The sequence below is a fragment of the Leopardus geoffroyi genome, chromosome C1, assembly GCF_018350155.1.
Source record: "Leopardus geoffroyi isolate Oge1 chromosome C1, O.geoffroyi_Oge1_pat1.0, whole genome shotgun sequence".
NCBI classification, from domain to species: domain Eukaryota; kingdom Metazoa; phylum Chordata; class Mammalia; order Carnivora; family Felidae; genus Leopardus; species Leopardus geoffroyi.
In genome coordinates this window covers 92,787,518-92,803,357 of record NC_059328.1, presented here as the reverse complement: position 1 = coordinate 92,803,357, position 15,840 = coordinate 92,787,518, and the positions used below count along the sequence as shown (strand labels likewise).

The 15,840-nt window shown below is 35.6% G+C and overlaps 1 protein-coding gene across 1 annotated transcript in view; it reads right to left on the bottom strand.

Moving 5' to 3' along the window:
* Positions 1–2,563: 2,563 nt before the first annotated feature.
* STXBP3 (syntaxin binding protein 3) overlaps positions 2,564–15,840 on the bottom strand; it is a 55,546-nt gene continuing 42,269 nt past the window's right edge. The window contains exons 12-19 of the mRNA XM_045478492.1: positions 15,749–15,814; positions 14,911–14,991; positions 12,177–12,315; positions 11,782–11,888; positions 11,145–11,237; positions 8,674–8,759; positions 4,461–4,609; positions 2,564–3,677 (exon numbers count right to left, since the gene is read on the bottom strand). Coding sequence (XP_045334448.1) covers positions 3,583–3,677; positions 4,461–4,609; positions 8,674–8,759; positions 11,145–11,237; positions 11,782–11,888; positions 12,177–12,315; positions 14,911–14,991; positions 15,749–15,814 — 816 coding nt within the window. The 3' untranslated portion in view covers positions 2,564–3,582. The remainder of the gene's footprint in view (positions 3,678–4,460; positions 4,610–8,673; positions 8,760–11,144; positions 11,238–11,781; positions 11,889–12,176; positions 12,316–14,910; positions 14,992–15,748; positions 15,815–15,840) is intronic.

The window sequence follows — 15,840 nt, the reverse complement described above, 5'->3', positions numbered from 1 at the left end:
ACTGCTTGGCACATATTATGCTCTAAGTAAGCACTTGCATATTGTTACTTAGTAAAACAGCAAGTTATGAAATTAATATATGAAAACAATAGCTTTCCTATATAAAAAATGTTTGAAAATAACATAAAAGATCCAATTCACATGGAATCACAAAAGAAAGATATTATGGAAATATACAGTACCTATATGAGGAAAATAAAGGTTCTGAAGGTTATAAAGACTTAGGTAAATAAAAAGACATTATATATTCCTAAATTTCAAATTTCAATATTATAGGGGTGTCAATTTTTCCTAAATTAACCTACAAATTTACTGCAATCCTAATAAAAATACCAAAATAACTTGTGGTATTAACAAAATGATACTAAAGTTCATTTAGAAAAATGTAATAGCCAGAAAATTTCTGAAAAGTAACAGTGATTTAGGTAGAGATTATATCTATCACACATTAAAATACAGCATGAATTAAAATAGGGAAAAATACAAATACTAATGGTCAATAAAACAGAATTCAGAAACAGACCAAAATGCAAATAGAGTCTATGATAAAGGTAGTATTTCAGACTAGTTGGGGAAGGAGAAATTGCCCAATAAAATCTGTACAATATTTGGGTATTTAAGAAGAAAGCTGGATCTCTATTAAATAATGTATCAGTCAGGGTTCACTGTAGGAACAGAAACTCTGCTAGGTATTTCAAAGAATGGGACTGAATATAGGTCCTTAAAAATCAAGAGAAAAAGCTGCAGGGGCAGAAAGTGGGGGCCAACATGTTTTAATTTAATTTTTTTTTTAAATTTTTATTTTGAGAGAGAGAGAGAATTTCAAGCAGGTTCTGAGCTGTCAGCAAAGAGCCCAACTTCACAAACTGTGAGATCATGACCTGAGCTGAAATCAAGGGTCGGACACTTAACTGACTGAGCCACCCAGATGCCCCAGCCAACATGCTTTTAGACTCAAGGTTATATCACCTTCTGTGATCCAGAGAATATAAATTCAGTGCTGCTACTGCCACCAGCATTGCCTCGTGCCCATGCAGCAGGTGACAGACACTAAAACATGGAGTCTGGTTGCTACAAACTTCAGGTGGCAGGAGCTTGCTTATCCACTAGCACAGCCATGGTAGATGGTCTCTACCTTCCAAATCTTGACCAAATGCAAATCTCTGGCAGAACCTAACCTGTTCAGAACGAACCCTACTTACCTTGGAGTCTACAAAACTTCATTTTTGGCCTTTCATCCCCTTTGGTATGAGATGGGGAGGCATGGGACATAATGTCAAGTGCTAAGAGACCGTAGCTAGCATATATTCTCACACTAAAGTCAATTCCAGATGGATGAATTATCTGTAAAAATAAAATGAACTTATTGAAATGTTCCAGAAGAAACAGTGAATGACTTTATAATATTGAGCGTAAGAAGTATTTCTAAGTACAACATATAATACCAAAGCCATAAAGGAAAAGTGATGGATTTACTACATAACGGTCATACCTATCAGCACAGTTGACCCTTGAACAACACAGATTTTTTTAGATAAATACAGTACAGTATTGTAAGTTATTTTCTCATGATTTTCTTTCATTCATTCATTCATTCATTCATTCATTCATTCATTCATTCAGAGAAAGGGAGAGAACGCAGAGGCAGGGGAGGGGCAGAGAAAGAGGGAGAGAGAATAGAATGCCAAGCAGGCTCTGTGTGCTGTCAGCACAGAGCCCAATGCAGGGCTTGAACCCTAAGCCAAAATCAAGAGTTGGACACTTAACCAACTTGAGCCACTCAGGCTCCCTGTTTCTCATGATTTTCTTTAAAAAAATTTTTTTTTCAACGTTTATTTATTTTTTGGGGGACAGAGAGAGACAGAGCATGAACGGGGGAAGGGCAGAGAGAGAGGGAGACACAGAATCGGAAACAGGCTCCAGGCTCTGAGCCATCAGCCCAGAGCCTGACGCGGGGCTCGAACTCACGGACCGCGAGATCGTGACCTGGCTGAAGTCGGACGCTCAACCGACTGCGCCACCCAGGGGCCCCTCTCATGATTTTCTTAACATTTTTTCTCTCATTTACTTTATTGTAAGAATACAGTATATAATACATATAACACAAAATGTGTGTTAATTGACTGTTTACGTTATTGCTAAGGCTTCTGGTCAACATATGCTATTAGTAGTTAAGTTTTTGAGGAGTAAATGCAGATTTTCAATTGCGTGGTTGGGGAGGGTGGGGGTCAGTGTCCATAAACCCATGTTGTTCAAGGGTCAGCTAGATTTTATTTATTTATTTATTTATTTATTTATTTATTTATTTATTTATTTTTAACGTTTTATTTATTTATGAGACACAGAGAGACAGAGCATGAACGGGGGAGGGTCAGAGAGAGGGAGACACAGAATCTGAAATAGGCTCCAGGCTCTGAGCTGTCAGCACAGAGCCCGAAGCGGGGCTCGAACTCATGAACCGCGAGATCATGACCTGAGCCGAAGTCGGCTGCCTAACCGACTGAGCCACCCAGGCGCCCCAGGGTCAGCTAGATTTTAAACACACGAATACTTTGACCAGCTATGCCATTGCTAGAAATTTATATTATAAAAATTTGAGTGTTTGCGAAGGTTATGTACCCAAATAATGCAGCATTATATATAAGCAAAACTCTGAAGATGAGTAATATATAAAATTATGGTCCCTAATGTGACAACACTAGGAGGACAGGTTAAAAGAGATATTTGAAATGAAGACATTCCTTTTGTGTAATACCTGTGCAAACACATCCTTATATTATCCAACCTATACAAATATTACATTGTTTTTATAGAATATCAACCAGGGCTATCTTGATGGAAAGATTATGGTGCATTCTTTTTTTTTTTTTTTTTGTAACTCTCTGATTTAGAATTTTTAAGTTCCCAACTTCCCTTTCCTCCCCTGCCCCCAAAAAGATAATTTTTGTAACTATACATTTATTTTCTCTTAGAATATTCACAATTAATTTTGGCTTTCTAATTTAAACATACATGACTCTGAAATTACATAAAATTGTGTTCTTTAGAAGTATCTGGGAAGACAGTATACACTGTGAAATTATTTCTATTAATGACAATACTATTTTACACGTAAAAGAAATTATGAATTTCAAATGGAAAAAAACCTGCACTTATAGAAAATCATTCTATCATACACACACTTAAAGTTTTTACTTTTACTACCTTTTCACTTAAAATAATTCTTTCCCAAAAAACTATATTTCAGTATAAGACAGATAAGCATCTGGTAAGTAATTAATATGTACATAGGTAGTTGTGAAAAATTACCCACAATTCTAATATATTCAGTTCCAAAGGTGAAAATTTCCTTTTAGAAAGCATTTTAACATTTCTTCTCATCATCTACAAAGCAACAACACTATTTAAATTATTAAACATGGCAAATCCAAAGATATGTAATCGTAAAGTCCCTTAAGAAGTATGTTTGAAAAATCATTATTCCATAAAATATTTACAGTGTTAAATTACATGGTAGCAACCTTGTCTTGATCTATTTTAGTTGAACATATTAATAAGAATGTCCAAAAAAAAAAAAAATCCCTATTCATCCTTAATTAAGGAGACTTTATCCTTGGGTTTATTCAGCATCTTTATATCATCCAAAAGCTTTCTGGGTGTTAAAATATGCGTAGAACCTGGTAGGAGAAAAGATAAATTTTCAGAGGCCAGCACTTAAATAGATTCTTCTTGGTTAATTATATTGCCCTGTCCCTCAAATTTGCAAAGTGCCATAGCTTGGAGCAATTTAGCAAAATTTCTATAGGACACGTTCCTGAAGTCTGCCTATACCACAATATTTCACGTCCTTCCTCTTCATTGAACAGTAGGCTTAATAATTCACTCCTAGGGCTCTGTCTTCTTTGTGCTATATATTGATATGCTGAACAGCAAAACTGGAAGTTATTCTATCCCTGTGGCAGAACGCGATAGTCACTGTTCAACCACAGGATCATTAAGCAGTGCTCTAGATTTAGACCTGGTGTACAAATGTTGCATTCCATAGACGAGGAGAGGTTATATATCAGTGGCTTTGATAAAATTCTTAAAACTAAATTCCACACAAGACTTGCCAATGTCACATCCACAAAAACATTCAAAATATTTCTGTAATAAAAATGTATATATGTCTCAAAATTTATTTCATAAGAGCAGAACATAATATTTTAAAAGATACTTAATATTTAAATCATATAGTATCTTGAAGCTTATTCCTTCAAAATCAGAGAATTTAAAAACCAAATTATCAAAAAGGTAAACCAGGAAAAACTAGTACATCACATAAAACACACTATGATTAATACCTTTTTGCACTGAACAATTAGTCTTACATATAAAATACAACATAAAGTTTTACATATATATTCTTGCATTTAGAGTTCGTTTAAAATAAAATTGAAAAGTGGAAAAAAAAGACTTACCAATAATAACTTCACAGGATTTATGTGCCTGAGAAACTTCATAAGCACAACGCATTTCAGAGTATGTAATTCCTCCAATTACAAAAACAATCAGTTTTGAGCCATTTTTCCTGTCCTCTAAATAATTAGCTCTGGGCTTCTGGCGAGCACTAAAAAATAAACACAAACATGTTAAAAACATTTCCAAAACCATAGTGCTTGTAGATTTCTTAAAAAGGCTAATTCAAGCAAACTCAAATTTGGCACCAAGTACACTGATTTTATGGAAATGACTTAACTATGATATGACTGGAGGATCAAGAATTAGATAGGACAGCCCCACTTCAAGTTTAATTTTGATCAGGGGTGCCTGGCTGGCTCAGTTGGAAGATGGTGCAACTCTTGGAATTCTCTCTCCCTCTCTCTACCCCTCCCCTGCTCACTCTCTCTCTCAAAATAAATAAACTTAAAAAAAAAAAGTGGGGGGATGCCTGGATGGCTCAGTCGGTTAAGCACCTGACTTCAGCTCAGGTCATGATCTTGCAGTTTGTGCATTCAAGCCTTGCAATGGGCTCTGTGCTGACAGCTCAGAGCTTGGAGCCTGCTTCAGATTCTGTGTCTCCATCTCTCTCTGCCCCTCCCCTGCTTGTACTCTCTCTCTCTCTCTGTCTCTGTCTCTTTCAAAAATAGATAAAAAAAACAAATCAAAACAAAAAAAAACCATTAATATTTTTTTTTTAAAGAGTGGTCTCTAAGGGCTCTCATAAAAAATAAAATATAAAATAAAAAATAAAATAAAACTCTATATACCTGAAAAGTCTATGACTTTCTGGAGTCTTTAAAACCCTCTTGCTTCAGTGCCACTTTCCCCATTTTTTTTTAACTTCACAAAGTCACAGACTTCTCAGGTATATTATTTCTTCATGTGAAATAAATGAGAGTGTCAGCTGTATTTATAGGTATAGGGAGGGAGGCACAGGTATGGATTTGCAGTTGATGTGGTACTGGGACATTCTATGCTGGAACTCACTGAAGTATGATGGCAGGAGATATTGAAGATATATCTGTACTTTTATGTTACCTGCAGCATTATTCACAATAGCGACGATACAGAAAACACTTAAATGTCTGCTGGTAGAGAAATGGATAAAGAAAATGTAGTGTATATATCCAGGGGAATATTATTCAGCCTTAAAAAAAAAAAAAAAAAAAAGGAAATTCTGCTAATGGCAACATGGATGAACCTGCAGGGCATTACGCTAAGTGAAATTACATTGGACTCAAAGACAAACACTGCATGACCTCACTTCTCTGTGGAATATGAAACAAATTCACAGAAGCAGAGAATAGATTACTGGCTGCCAGGAGTTGGGGGCGGGGAAAGGGAAATGAAGTAGTGTTGATCAAAGGACACAAAGTTTCAGTTATGCAAGATGAATTAATTCTGGAGACCTAATGTACTGCCTAGTGACTATAGTTAACAAAAATTATATTGTATATTGAAATTTGCTAAAAGGTTAGATCTTAAATTATTAAATTAAGCCTTCTCACCGCCCCCCCCCCCCACACGCATGCGAAAGAAAATGATAACTTTGTAAAGGTAATAGATACATTAATTACCTTGTGGTGATCATTTACAATGTACATGTATCAAAATACCAAACTGTAGATCTTGAATATATACAGTGTTTCTAAGTCAATTACACCTCAATAAAGTTGTTTAAAAAAAAAAAAAAGATAAAAGGAGTTAGACCTGGGTTACAACTCTGATTCTGTTGCTTTCTAATTCAGTTGCACTTTTCAGCAAGTTATGGAACTTCTTTCTAAACTTCAAGGGTTGTTTCCGGATTAAATGAAAAAATGTACAGGATACACAAAGTATGCAATCTGGTACCAAGGAAACACTCAATAAATAATAGCTATTATTTATATGTCACTTCCTCCCCCAGATTGCTCTAGATCTGCACTGTCCAATACAGGAGCCACTAGCTCCATGAGGCTATTAAAATTTTTTTAAAGTTTATTTATTTTGAGAGAGGGAGAGAGAGAGGGAGAAAGAGAGAGAGTGAGTGAGCGTGAGTGGGACAGGGGCAAAGAGAGAGAATACCAAGCAGGCTCTGCACTATCAGCACAGAGCCTGATTCAGGGCTCGAACCCATGAACCATGAGATCATGACCTGAGCCAAAACCAAGAGTCAGACGCTCAACCGACTAAACCACCCAGGTGCCCCAAAGCTACTTAAATGTAATTAAAATTAAATAAAATTAAAAATTCAGTCATACTAGCCACATATCATGTGCTCAACAGCCATATGTGGCTAGTGACTATCATACTATAGAGGACAGATATATGACATTTCCATTCCTGCAAGAAAGTTCTACTGGATAGCACTGCTATTCACAGGAATCATGTTCCCATACTTCACTAGTAAAAATTTTGAGCTTTTACTTCAAAAGTAAATATTTCAAAATAAAATTTTTGTACATCTAGGGGCGCCTGGGTGGCTCAGTTGGTTAAGTGTCCGACTTCGGCTCAGGTCATGATCTCATGGTTTGTGGGTTTGAGGCCCTGCATCAGGCTCTGTGCTGACAGCTCAGAGCCTGGAGCCTGCTTCCAATTCTGTGTCTCCCTCTCTCTCTGGCTCTCCCCCACTCATGCTCTCTCAGAAATAAATAAACATTAAAAAAAATTTTTTTAAATTATATGTGTATTGGTGCATATTAATAAAGCTTTAATTTCTCCCTCTTTTGTAAAAATAAATACCCTCAAATCATCTTGTCACTCACTTTGGAGACCATGTTCTAGAGGACCTCTAAGATCCTGCAATGTAGGATCCCATAGTAAACTTTTAATGATGTTCTTATCTACATCATTTCCATCTGACATCTTAAGGAATGACGAAGTAGTCAACAACAGAAAAAAAAGTAAGAATCAGTAACTGGTTTTGAAAGATGAAACAAGAATTAAGATACACTCATGATTCCCATATAAGATACATCAAGGAGATACTAAAAGTGCAATTTTGGTTTAAAAACTGTTTCCAAAGTAAGAGAATTAGAGGAAGGAAGAAAAAAAAAAAAAAAAAAAAAAAGGAAGAAAAATGGGATCATGCTGCTCAAAACAATTATGTGATTCTAACAATTTTTAAACTTCTGAATAGCAGTTTTTTTTTTGTTTTTTTTTTTAACGTTTATTTATTTTTGAGACAGAGAGAGACAGAGCATGAACAGGGGAGGGGCAGAGGGAGAGGGAGACACAGAATCTGAAACAGGCTCCAGGCTCTGAGCTGTCAGCACAGAGCCCGGCGCGGGGCTCGAACTCATGGACAGTGAGATCATGACCTGAGCCGAAGTCGGACGCTTAACCGACAGAGCCACCCAGGCGCCCCCTGAATAGCAGTTTTGAGGGATTATATTTAATTTGTTTCACATATATGTATAAGATGCTGTGCTAGTGTTTTACATTCTGATAGATTAAACAAATAGTAATTAAAATCCCTAGATCCTAAAAATCTCACTCTAGAAAGCATCTAGAAGCTTTGGTTAAAATAAGAGTGAAACTCTTTTTAAAAGCACAGCTGAGGGGCGCCTGGGTGGCACAGTCGGTTAAGCGTCCGGCTTCAGCCAGGTCACGATCTCGCGGTCCGTGAGTTTGAGCCCCGCGTCGGGCTCTGGGCTGATGGCTCAGAGCCTGGAGCCTGTTTCCGATTCTGTGTCTCCCTCTCTCTCTGCCCCTCCCCCGTTCATGCTCTGTCTCTCTCTGTCCCCAAAAAATAAATAAACGTTGAAAAAAAAAAAAATGTTTATTAAAAGCACAGCTGAAAGTAAACAAGTAAGAGAAATCTCCCAAAGGCCAGCAGTAAAAAGGAAGATAAAAACTAGGCTGGTAAACTGAGTTGAGGCTTGGTCTGCCTTGTAGAATGTTAGCTTAATCTTGGCAAACAAGGATGTTTACCAGTTTAATGAACAAAGGAGACAAAGCCTTAGGTATTGTGCAAAGTAGGGTCTGGGAGTTGACACCCCTGCATTACATAAGATCATGACATTCATTTGTTCTACAGTATGGTATGTTTTCATATTGCTTACCTAGACTCATTTAAAACAGGTCACGGTTAAAGAAAAACTGTCTTTTAAGTAACTATTCTTCCAGGAGAATTCTCAAAATAAGAGTACTTCTCAATGTAAGAGTACTTTCAATTATTAGTCTATAATATCATACTTCTATAGCTTTTACCTTACAGCCCCTGAGCCATTCCATACTGCTGGACACTGGGAACAATATGGCCATTCTTTTGAATCTAATCTATTATCGATGGCATCCTAGGGAAGAAAAAAAATTAACACCATCAAAAAAATGTAAATTCCAGGATTTTTTTCTTAATATTTATTTTTGAGAGACACAGAGACAGAACACGAGCCAGGGAGGGACAGAGAGAGAGGGAGACACAGAATCCAAAGCAGGCTCCAGGCTCTGAGCTATCAGCACAGAGCCCAACGCGGGGCTTGAACCCATGAACCATGAGATCATGACCTGGGCCAAAGTGGGACACTCAACCGACTAAGCCACCCAGGTGCCCCCTCCAGGGTTTTTTATTTGTATGTTTTACATAAAACTCAAAATTTGTGTTAACAATTAAGGAGCCTCAAGATATATAAATATTTAATAAAATAAGGTTAACCCTGTCTCTGAAACTTACAAACCTTACTTGCTTCAAAAATTAATGCAATCCTTTAGTTACTTATTAAATTAATATTTACTGAATGTCTAAGTTTCATTTGGAGGGTCTACTGGTGTAAGGATTACAGAGACTTTATCAAAACCTTTATCTCTACACTACAGGTTTCTAAATACCATCCTAGTCCTGACATACCTCTTAGGCTACTGGAGAGTCCAGGTTTTGCCCTTCATTGCAATGGCTCTAAAATAAAATGTGCGCTCCTGACCTAGGGGTAATCAAGACAATCCAAGGGGATGAGAGAAGTTTTCCTTTATGTTTAAAAAAAATTTTTTAAGGGTTACATTTTATGATATACTTATATGTATGGGTATACTATATACATACATTATGCTTTATCAGTACAGTAATGCATAGTTCACAAATAGTTCATATGCTATAACTCATGTTCATAATTTTTATGGTTAAGTGTACATGATTAAAACAGTTTGGAGACCACTGCTTTACAGCATGGTAGTATAATAGGTATCAGTAGGTGGGCACAAGGAATGAGCACAAGGTACTGAGTAGTCCAAGAATATTTCATTAAGATTGTAAGAAGCCTAACTTGCATGTAGGTAAGTAAAGTAACTAAATAAATAAATACATAAATAAAAAGATTGTAAGAAGCAAAGAAACCAAGTTTCAGGAGAAATCTTGAAGGCCTTAGAACGTCACTGAGCCAAAAATAGACTATTTTTTAATTAACATGCAAATCCTTGTTACAGGGTTCAGGATAGTCAATTCTCATTTTAAAAGTACTAGCCAAGGGCCACCTGGGTGGCTCAGTCAGTTAAGTGTCCGACTCTTGATTTTGGCTCAGGTCATGAACTCAAGGTTCAAGAAATCAAGCCCTTTGTCAGGCTCTCTGCTGGCAGCGCCGAGCCTGCTTGGGATTCTCTTTCTCTGTCCCTCCCCTGCTCATGCTCTCTTGCTCTCAAACATTAAGAAATGTATTTTTTTTAAAGTACTAGCCAAGAAAGACTACTTAATTCTACATCCTTGTTATGGATAGGGAAAAAAATTGTATGCTATATAACAAAGTCTAAATTCTTTAAACTTTTCATCTATGTTAAACATGTATGAATGACATAAAATTAGCCAAGCAAAACAGGAAAATCATAGTAATAAATTATAAACATTTAGTTCCCAAAGCAAAATAGAAATTGGGGTTTAAGTCAAAGGAAAATTGGAATAAATAGAACTATATGATTATAACTGAAGAATCAATGCCATGATTTTATTGTTCATAATATAATTTTTATTAGTTCATTTTCTAATTTCCTATAAATGAATATTAATTTCTAAAAGGAAACAGTATTAAAGGCATAAACCATCTGTTGGATATAACAGCAAACTACAATTTACAATTTACAGTTTAATATCACAAATACATTTCCAAGAATACTAGAGTGTAACTTTTTTTTAATGTTTATTTTTGAAAGAAAGAGACAGAGTGTGAGCACGAGAGGGGCAGAGAGAGAGGGAGACACGGAATCCGAAGCAGGCTCCAGGCTCTGAGCTGTCAGCACAGAGCCCAACGCGGCGCTTGAACTCATGAGCAGTGAGATCATGACCTGAGCTGAAGTCGGATGCTTAACTGACTGAGCCAGCTAGGTACCCCTGGAGTCTAACACTTTCTAACAGTGGTAACATACAAATGTTATTTTATTGAACTTTAATTCAAATAAATTATTTATATTTATGCTACATAGAGTTATTAAAACAATAGTTTTTTTCATAAGGCAGTATGTGTACTTATTTTTATCTTGAGGCCATTAGTGTGTAAGTTTGTTTGATATCTTCACAGAAAGAATCTTCAAGTTTCCTTTCTTCCCCTGACCCCAGATACAGCCTTCTTTTGTGAACTCTCCCAGTAGTGCAGAAAATTCCTGACCCATAGATATGCTCAGACTGACAAATATACAAAGAGTAAAGAATACTCTACAGAAAGGCGCTTAGCGTATAAGTAAAATTTAATGAATTATACCTCCAAAATATCTTTGATAAAAGGTGTCCATCGGGAGAGTTGAAAAGTTTCTTCTGTAGACCTATCCTTTCTAAATGGTTTGCCTTGTTGAGACTAATACAAATAGAGGAAAAAATTAAAAACCAGTAATTTTATTTAGTAATATTCACTTATTACATTTTCTTAAAAACATACGTAATTTACAGCAAATACTATGTGTATTTGACTTAGAACTAAGAGTGGAAATGCTTACTCAAAAAAAAATCTGAATAGGAGTGGTCACAAAATTTCACAGTATTTTGTGCTCTAATGATAAAATTTGTAATAGTATCAGAAATTATATTTACTCAAAAGTGCTATAAAACTTGATGGTAAAGACTGGGAGTCTAAACAGAATTCTTTCAAAATTTGCTATAAATGAATCATACAGAAAAGTATAAGAGCAAATTACAACAGAAAACAAAAGATACAAATTCACTAGAAAATGTACTTGTACAAATTACTCATATACAGAAAATAAAATTAAAATTTTTCTACTTACCAAATCTATTGAGTGAAATTAAGACTATCCACATGGATTTCCCATATGAGGAAACATATTTAATGTAAACACACACATGCATGTATATGAATATATACCAAATGTAAGATTTCTTACTGGGGGGACAATGGGAACACCAAGGTAACTCCAGTTACGGATCATGTCACTCTCATTTTCTATCTTTACGTTCTGGATCAACCTGTCCAAATTTTCTTCTGTAGTTCCTTAGATAAAAACATATGAGTGAACAGTCACATAATTGCTACCACAATCATCTCTAGGTTTCAGGTAGTATCCATTAATAAAGCTTTTTAAATAAAAAACAAATGTTTAATTACATACCCCCTTTGGTGTTCTCCCAATTTCCTATTTTTCTTTATGTTTATCTTACCAACTTCAGCTAATATCTGAATTTTCCAAGACTCTCTTATGATCAATAGTGAAGTACTTAATTATAAAGTGATTTTAGAGCTGAGTATTTCAATATATTCGTGAAATAAAGTCTCAATTACCATTAATACTGAAGATGTAAAGTAGAATCGCTCTTATTTTATCGTAATTATCATGATTTTTGTTGAGTAGAACTGGAAGAAGTACTCGCATAGAATCTTTCACTTTCTGTCCTTCTGCATCAGTTCCAAGTGCCAGGTCCTTAATGAAAATTAAATATAGTCAGCGGCCTATAATCCAAATTCATTTTTTTTAATTAAAAACATCTTAAACCCAAGGGTGCCTGGCTGGCTCAGTCAGTAGAGTGTGAGACACTTGATCTCGAGGTTGTAAGTTCAAGTCTCATGTTGGATGTAAAGATTACTTAAAAATAAAATCTTTTAAAAAATACCTTAAATTATGCCAAATTTTAATGTAACACTGATGATACTTCACAAAAAAGTAGGCATCACTTGTAAACTATTGACTGTCTAAAATATAAAAAGTCAAAAAATAATTCAAAGAAAACCATTAATCTAAACCTATGCTAATATGGTAGCCTTGAGCCACATGTGGTCAATGAGCATTTGAAATGTGGCTAGACTAAATTAAGATGTGCTTACAAGTGAAAACACCAGATTCTGAAGACTTAGTTTTTAAAAAGAAATGTAAAATATTTCACTAATAATTTTATATTGATTACATGTTGAAATAACATTTTGAATTTATTATGTTAGGTCAAGTATATTACTAAAATTAACTATACGTGTTTCTTTTTACGTTTTAACATGATTACAGCTGACCCTTGAACAACACAGGTTTGAAGTGTGTGGGTCCACTTATACATGGATTTTTCCTTTTCCTTTTTTTTTTTTTAAGTTTATTTATATTTAGAGAGAGAGACAGAGAGAGTGAGCAAGCATGAGTGGGGGAAGAACAGAGAGGGAGGGAGAGAGAGAATTCCAAACAGGTTCTGTGCTGACAAAGCACAGAGCCTGACACAGGGCTTGAACCCACAAACCCTAAGATCATGACCTGAGCCAAAATCAAGAGTTAGATGCTTAACTGACTGAGCCACTCAGGCACCCTGGATTTTTTCAATAAATATAGCACAGGACTTTATTTTTATTTTTTTTTAGTTTTTATTTAAATTCCAGTTATTTAATATACAGTGTAGTATTAGTTTCAGGTGTAGAATTATGTGATTCATCATCACTTAAATACAATACCCAGTGTTCATCATAACAAGTGCCCTCCTTAATATCCATGACCCATCTAGCCCATCCACCCACTCCCCTCCCCTCCCCTCCCCTCCAGTTAACTATCAGTTTGTTCTCTAAGTTTCTTGGTTTGCCTCTCTCTATTTCCCTTCCCCATCAATGTTCATTTGCTTTGTTTCTTAAATTCCACATATGAATGAAATCATATGGTATTTGTCTTTCTTGGACTTATTTTGTTTAGCTTAATAGTCCCTTGCTCCATCCACATTGTTGCAAATGGCAAGATTTCATTCTTTTTTTTTTATGGCTGGGTAATATTCCTATGTGTGTGCATACACACACACACCCCACTTCTTTATCCATTCCTCAGTCTATGGACAGTTGGGCTCTTTCCATAATTTGGCTATTGTTGAACATGCTATAAATACTGGGGTGCATTTGGCCCTTCGAATCAGTATTTTGTACACTGTGGGTAAATACCTAATAGTGCAATTGCTAGATCATGGGGTAGTCCTATTTTTAACTTTTTGAGGAACCTCCATACTGTTTTCCAGAGTGGCTGCACCAGTTTAGCACAGCACTTTTGTTTTATTTCATTTTAATTAATTAATTAATCAATTTAGAGGGAGAATCTATGTGTGAATGTGCAGGCACATGAGCGGGGGAGGGGTAGAGAGACCACAACCTGAGCCGAAATCAAGAGTTGGACACTCAACTGAGCCACCCAAGCACCCCAGCACAGTACTTTAAATGTATTTTCTCTTATGATTTTCTTAGAAACATTTCATTTTCTCTAGCTTACATATCATAAGAATACAGTATATAATATGTATAACATATAAAATATGTATTAATCAACTGCTTATGTTATCAGTAAGGCTTCTGGCCAACAGATGTTATCAGTAGTTAAGTTTTGGAGGAATCAAAAGTTATACATGGATTTTTTACTGTGTGGGCGGTCAGCGCCCCTGATCCTTGTTCAAGCGTCAACTGTACTATAATATTTAAAATTACATGGGGTATCTGGATGGCTCAGTTGGTTAAGCATCTGACTCTCGGTTTTGGCTCAGGTCATGATCTCACGGTTTGTGGGTTTGAGCCCTACATCAGGCACTGTGCTGATGATGCAGAGTCTGCTTGGGATTCCCTCTCTCCCTGTCTCACTGCCTCTCTCTCTCTCTCAAATAAACATTAAAAAAATTAAAATCACATATGGCTTGCATTCTATTTCTCTTTGCACTAAATAGTTTGGCATTAAAGAGGGGCCTCTAAAACAAGTTAAATGTGCCAATGCAGTACTCTGCAGGATGTTGCATTAAATGTTGTACCTACTGAGAAAGGCCTGCCAACAGTGCTACTCTGAAACAATGTTCTAAATACTTAAATTATTCCATTTAACCAAAAACGCATAATCACAGATTAGGAGGAACTGCTTACTATGATACTTATAGCTACATGATAATGTTGGTGAATAGTGATGTATTTAAATACTGCCTAGTTGAGTCCCCTTCTAAGAGAGATTTTGTGGTTTAGCACACCTTACAAAGTTCATTGCGGAAATGTATTAGGACATATGTATTTCTCACTCTGCACATACCTGTTCACTTTTGCAGAGCTTTTCTATATTAGGCTTGAATTTATTCATGCAATCTTCTGCTAAGTTAAGATGGACAACTTGCTGAAAAACAAATCAATCATTTAAATCATTTTAATTTTTTTTTAAGCAACTGATAATACTAAACTTGTAAGATGGGCCTGAAGGAAATTATGGGCTTAGGCAGAAAGTAGGTACCGTGTAAAGCAAGGAAAATAGCTCAAGAAAAAGAAAAAAGTGACAATTAACATGGTCCACAGGAGACAATCAACAGACAGCAAAAAACAGAAGGGTTGAGTATGTGTTGGGTTTAAGAGTAATGAAAAAGAAGCAGAGAAAGAAAAACAGCGACGTCCTTAAAGTTTGAATTTATATTATTGGTTCTTGATTAGGGTGCCATATGATAAAAAATGAGTTAAAATTATTCTGATAATGACTCATAAGAAAGAATGATACACCACTACCAACAACAACAAAAGTTTACCTACCAACGTGGCTTAACTGCTCTTAACTACTAACACATAACTATTAAGGAACCAAGTAGAGTAACAACCAATGGTCAATCTAATATTAAATTTTCTTATTAAGTTGATAAATACAAAATTCTCTGGCTGCTCAAGACAAAGGTATAAAAAGTTTAAGCTGGATTTGGATGAATCTACATTATATACAGAGAATACTACTGAGAAGCTTAAGTATTTGGAAAATTTCCCAGACCTAGACTAAAATATTAGAGGTCAACTAACACCAACTATCCCATGACACCCACTACTAAACCTGACTATAGAACTGGACTAATAAACTAAAAATGATAAAGTATCTCATGTACAATACTGCTTACCTTAGTAATCTGTTTACGGAAATGGGGCATCTTTTTCATCAGTTGCGCAAGAGCACTAAGTGATGTCTAGAAAAAAATCAAACATTTTTAAG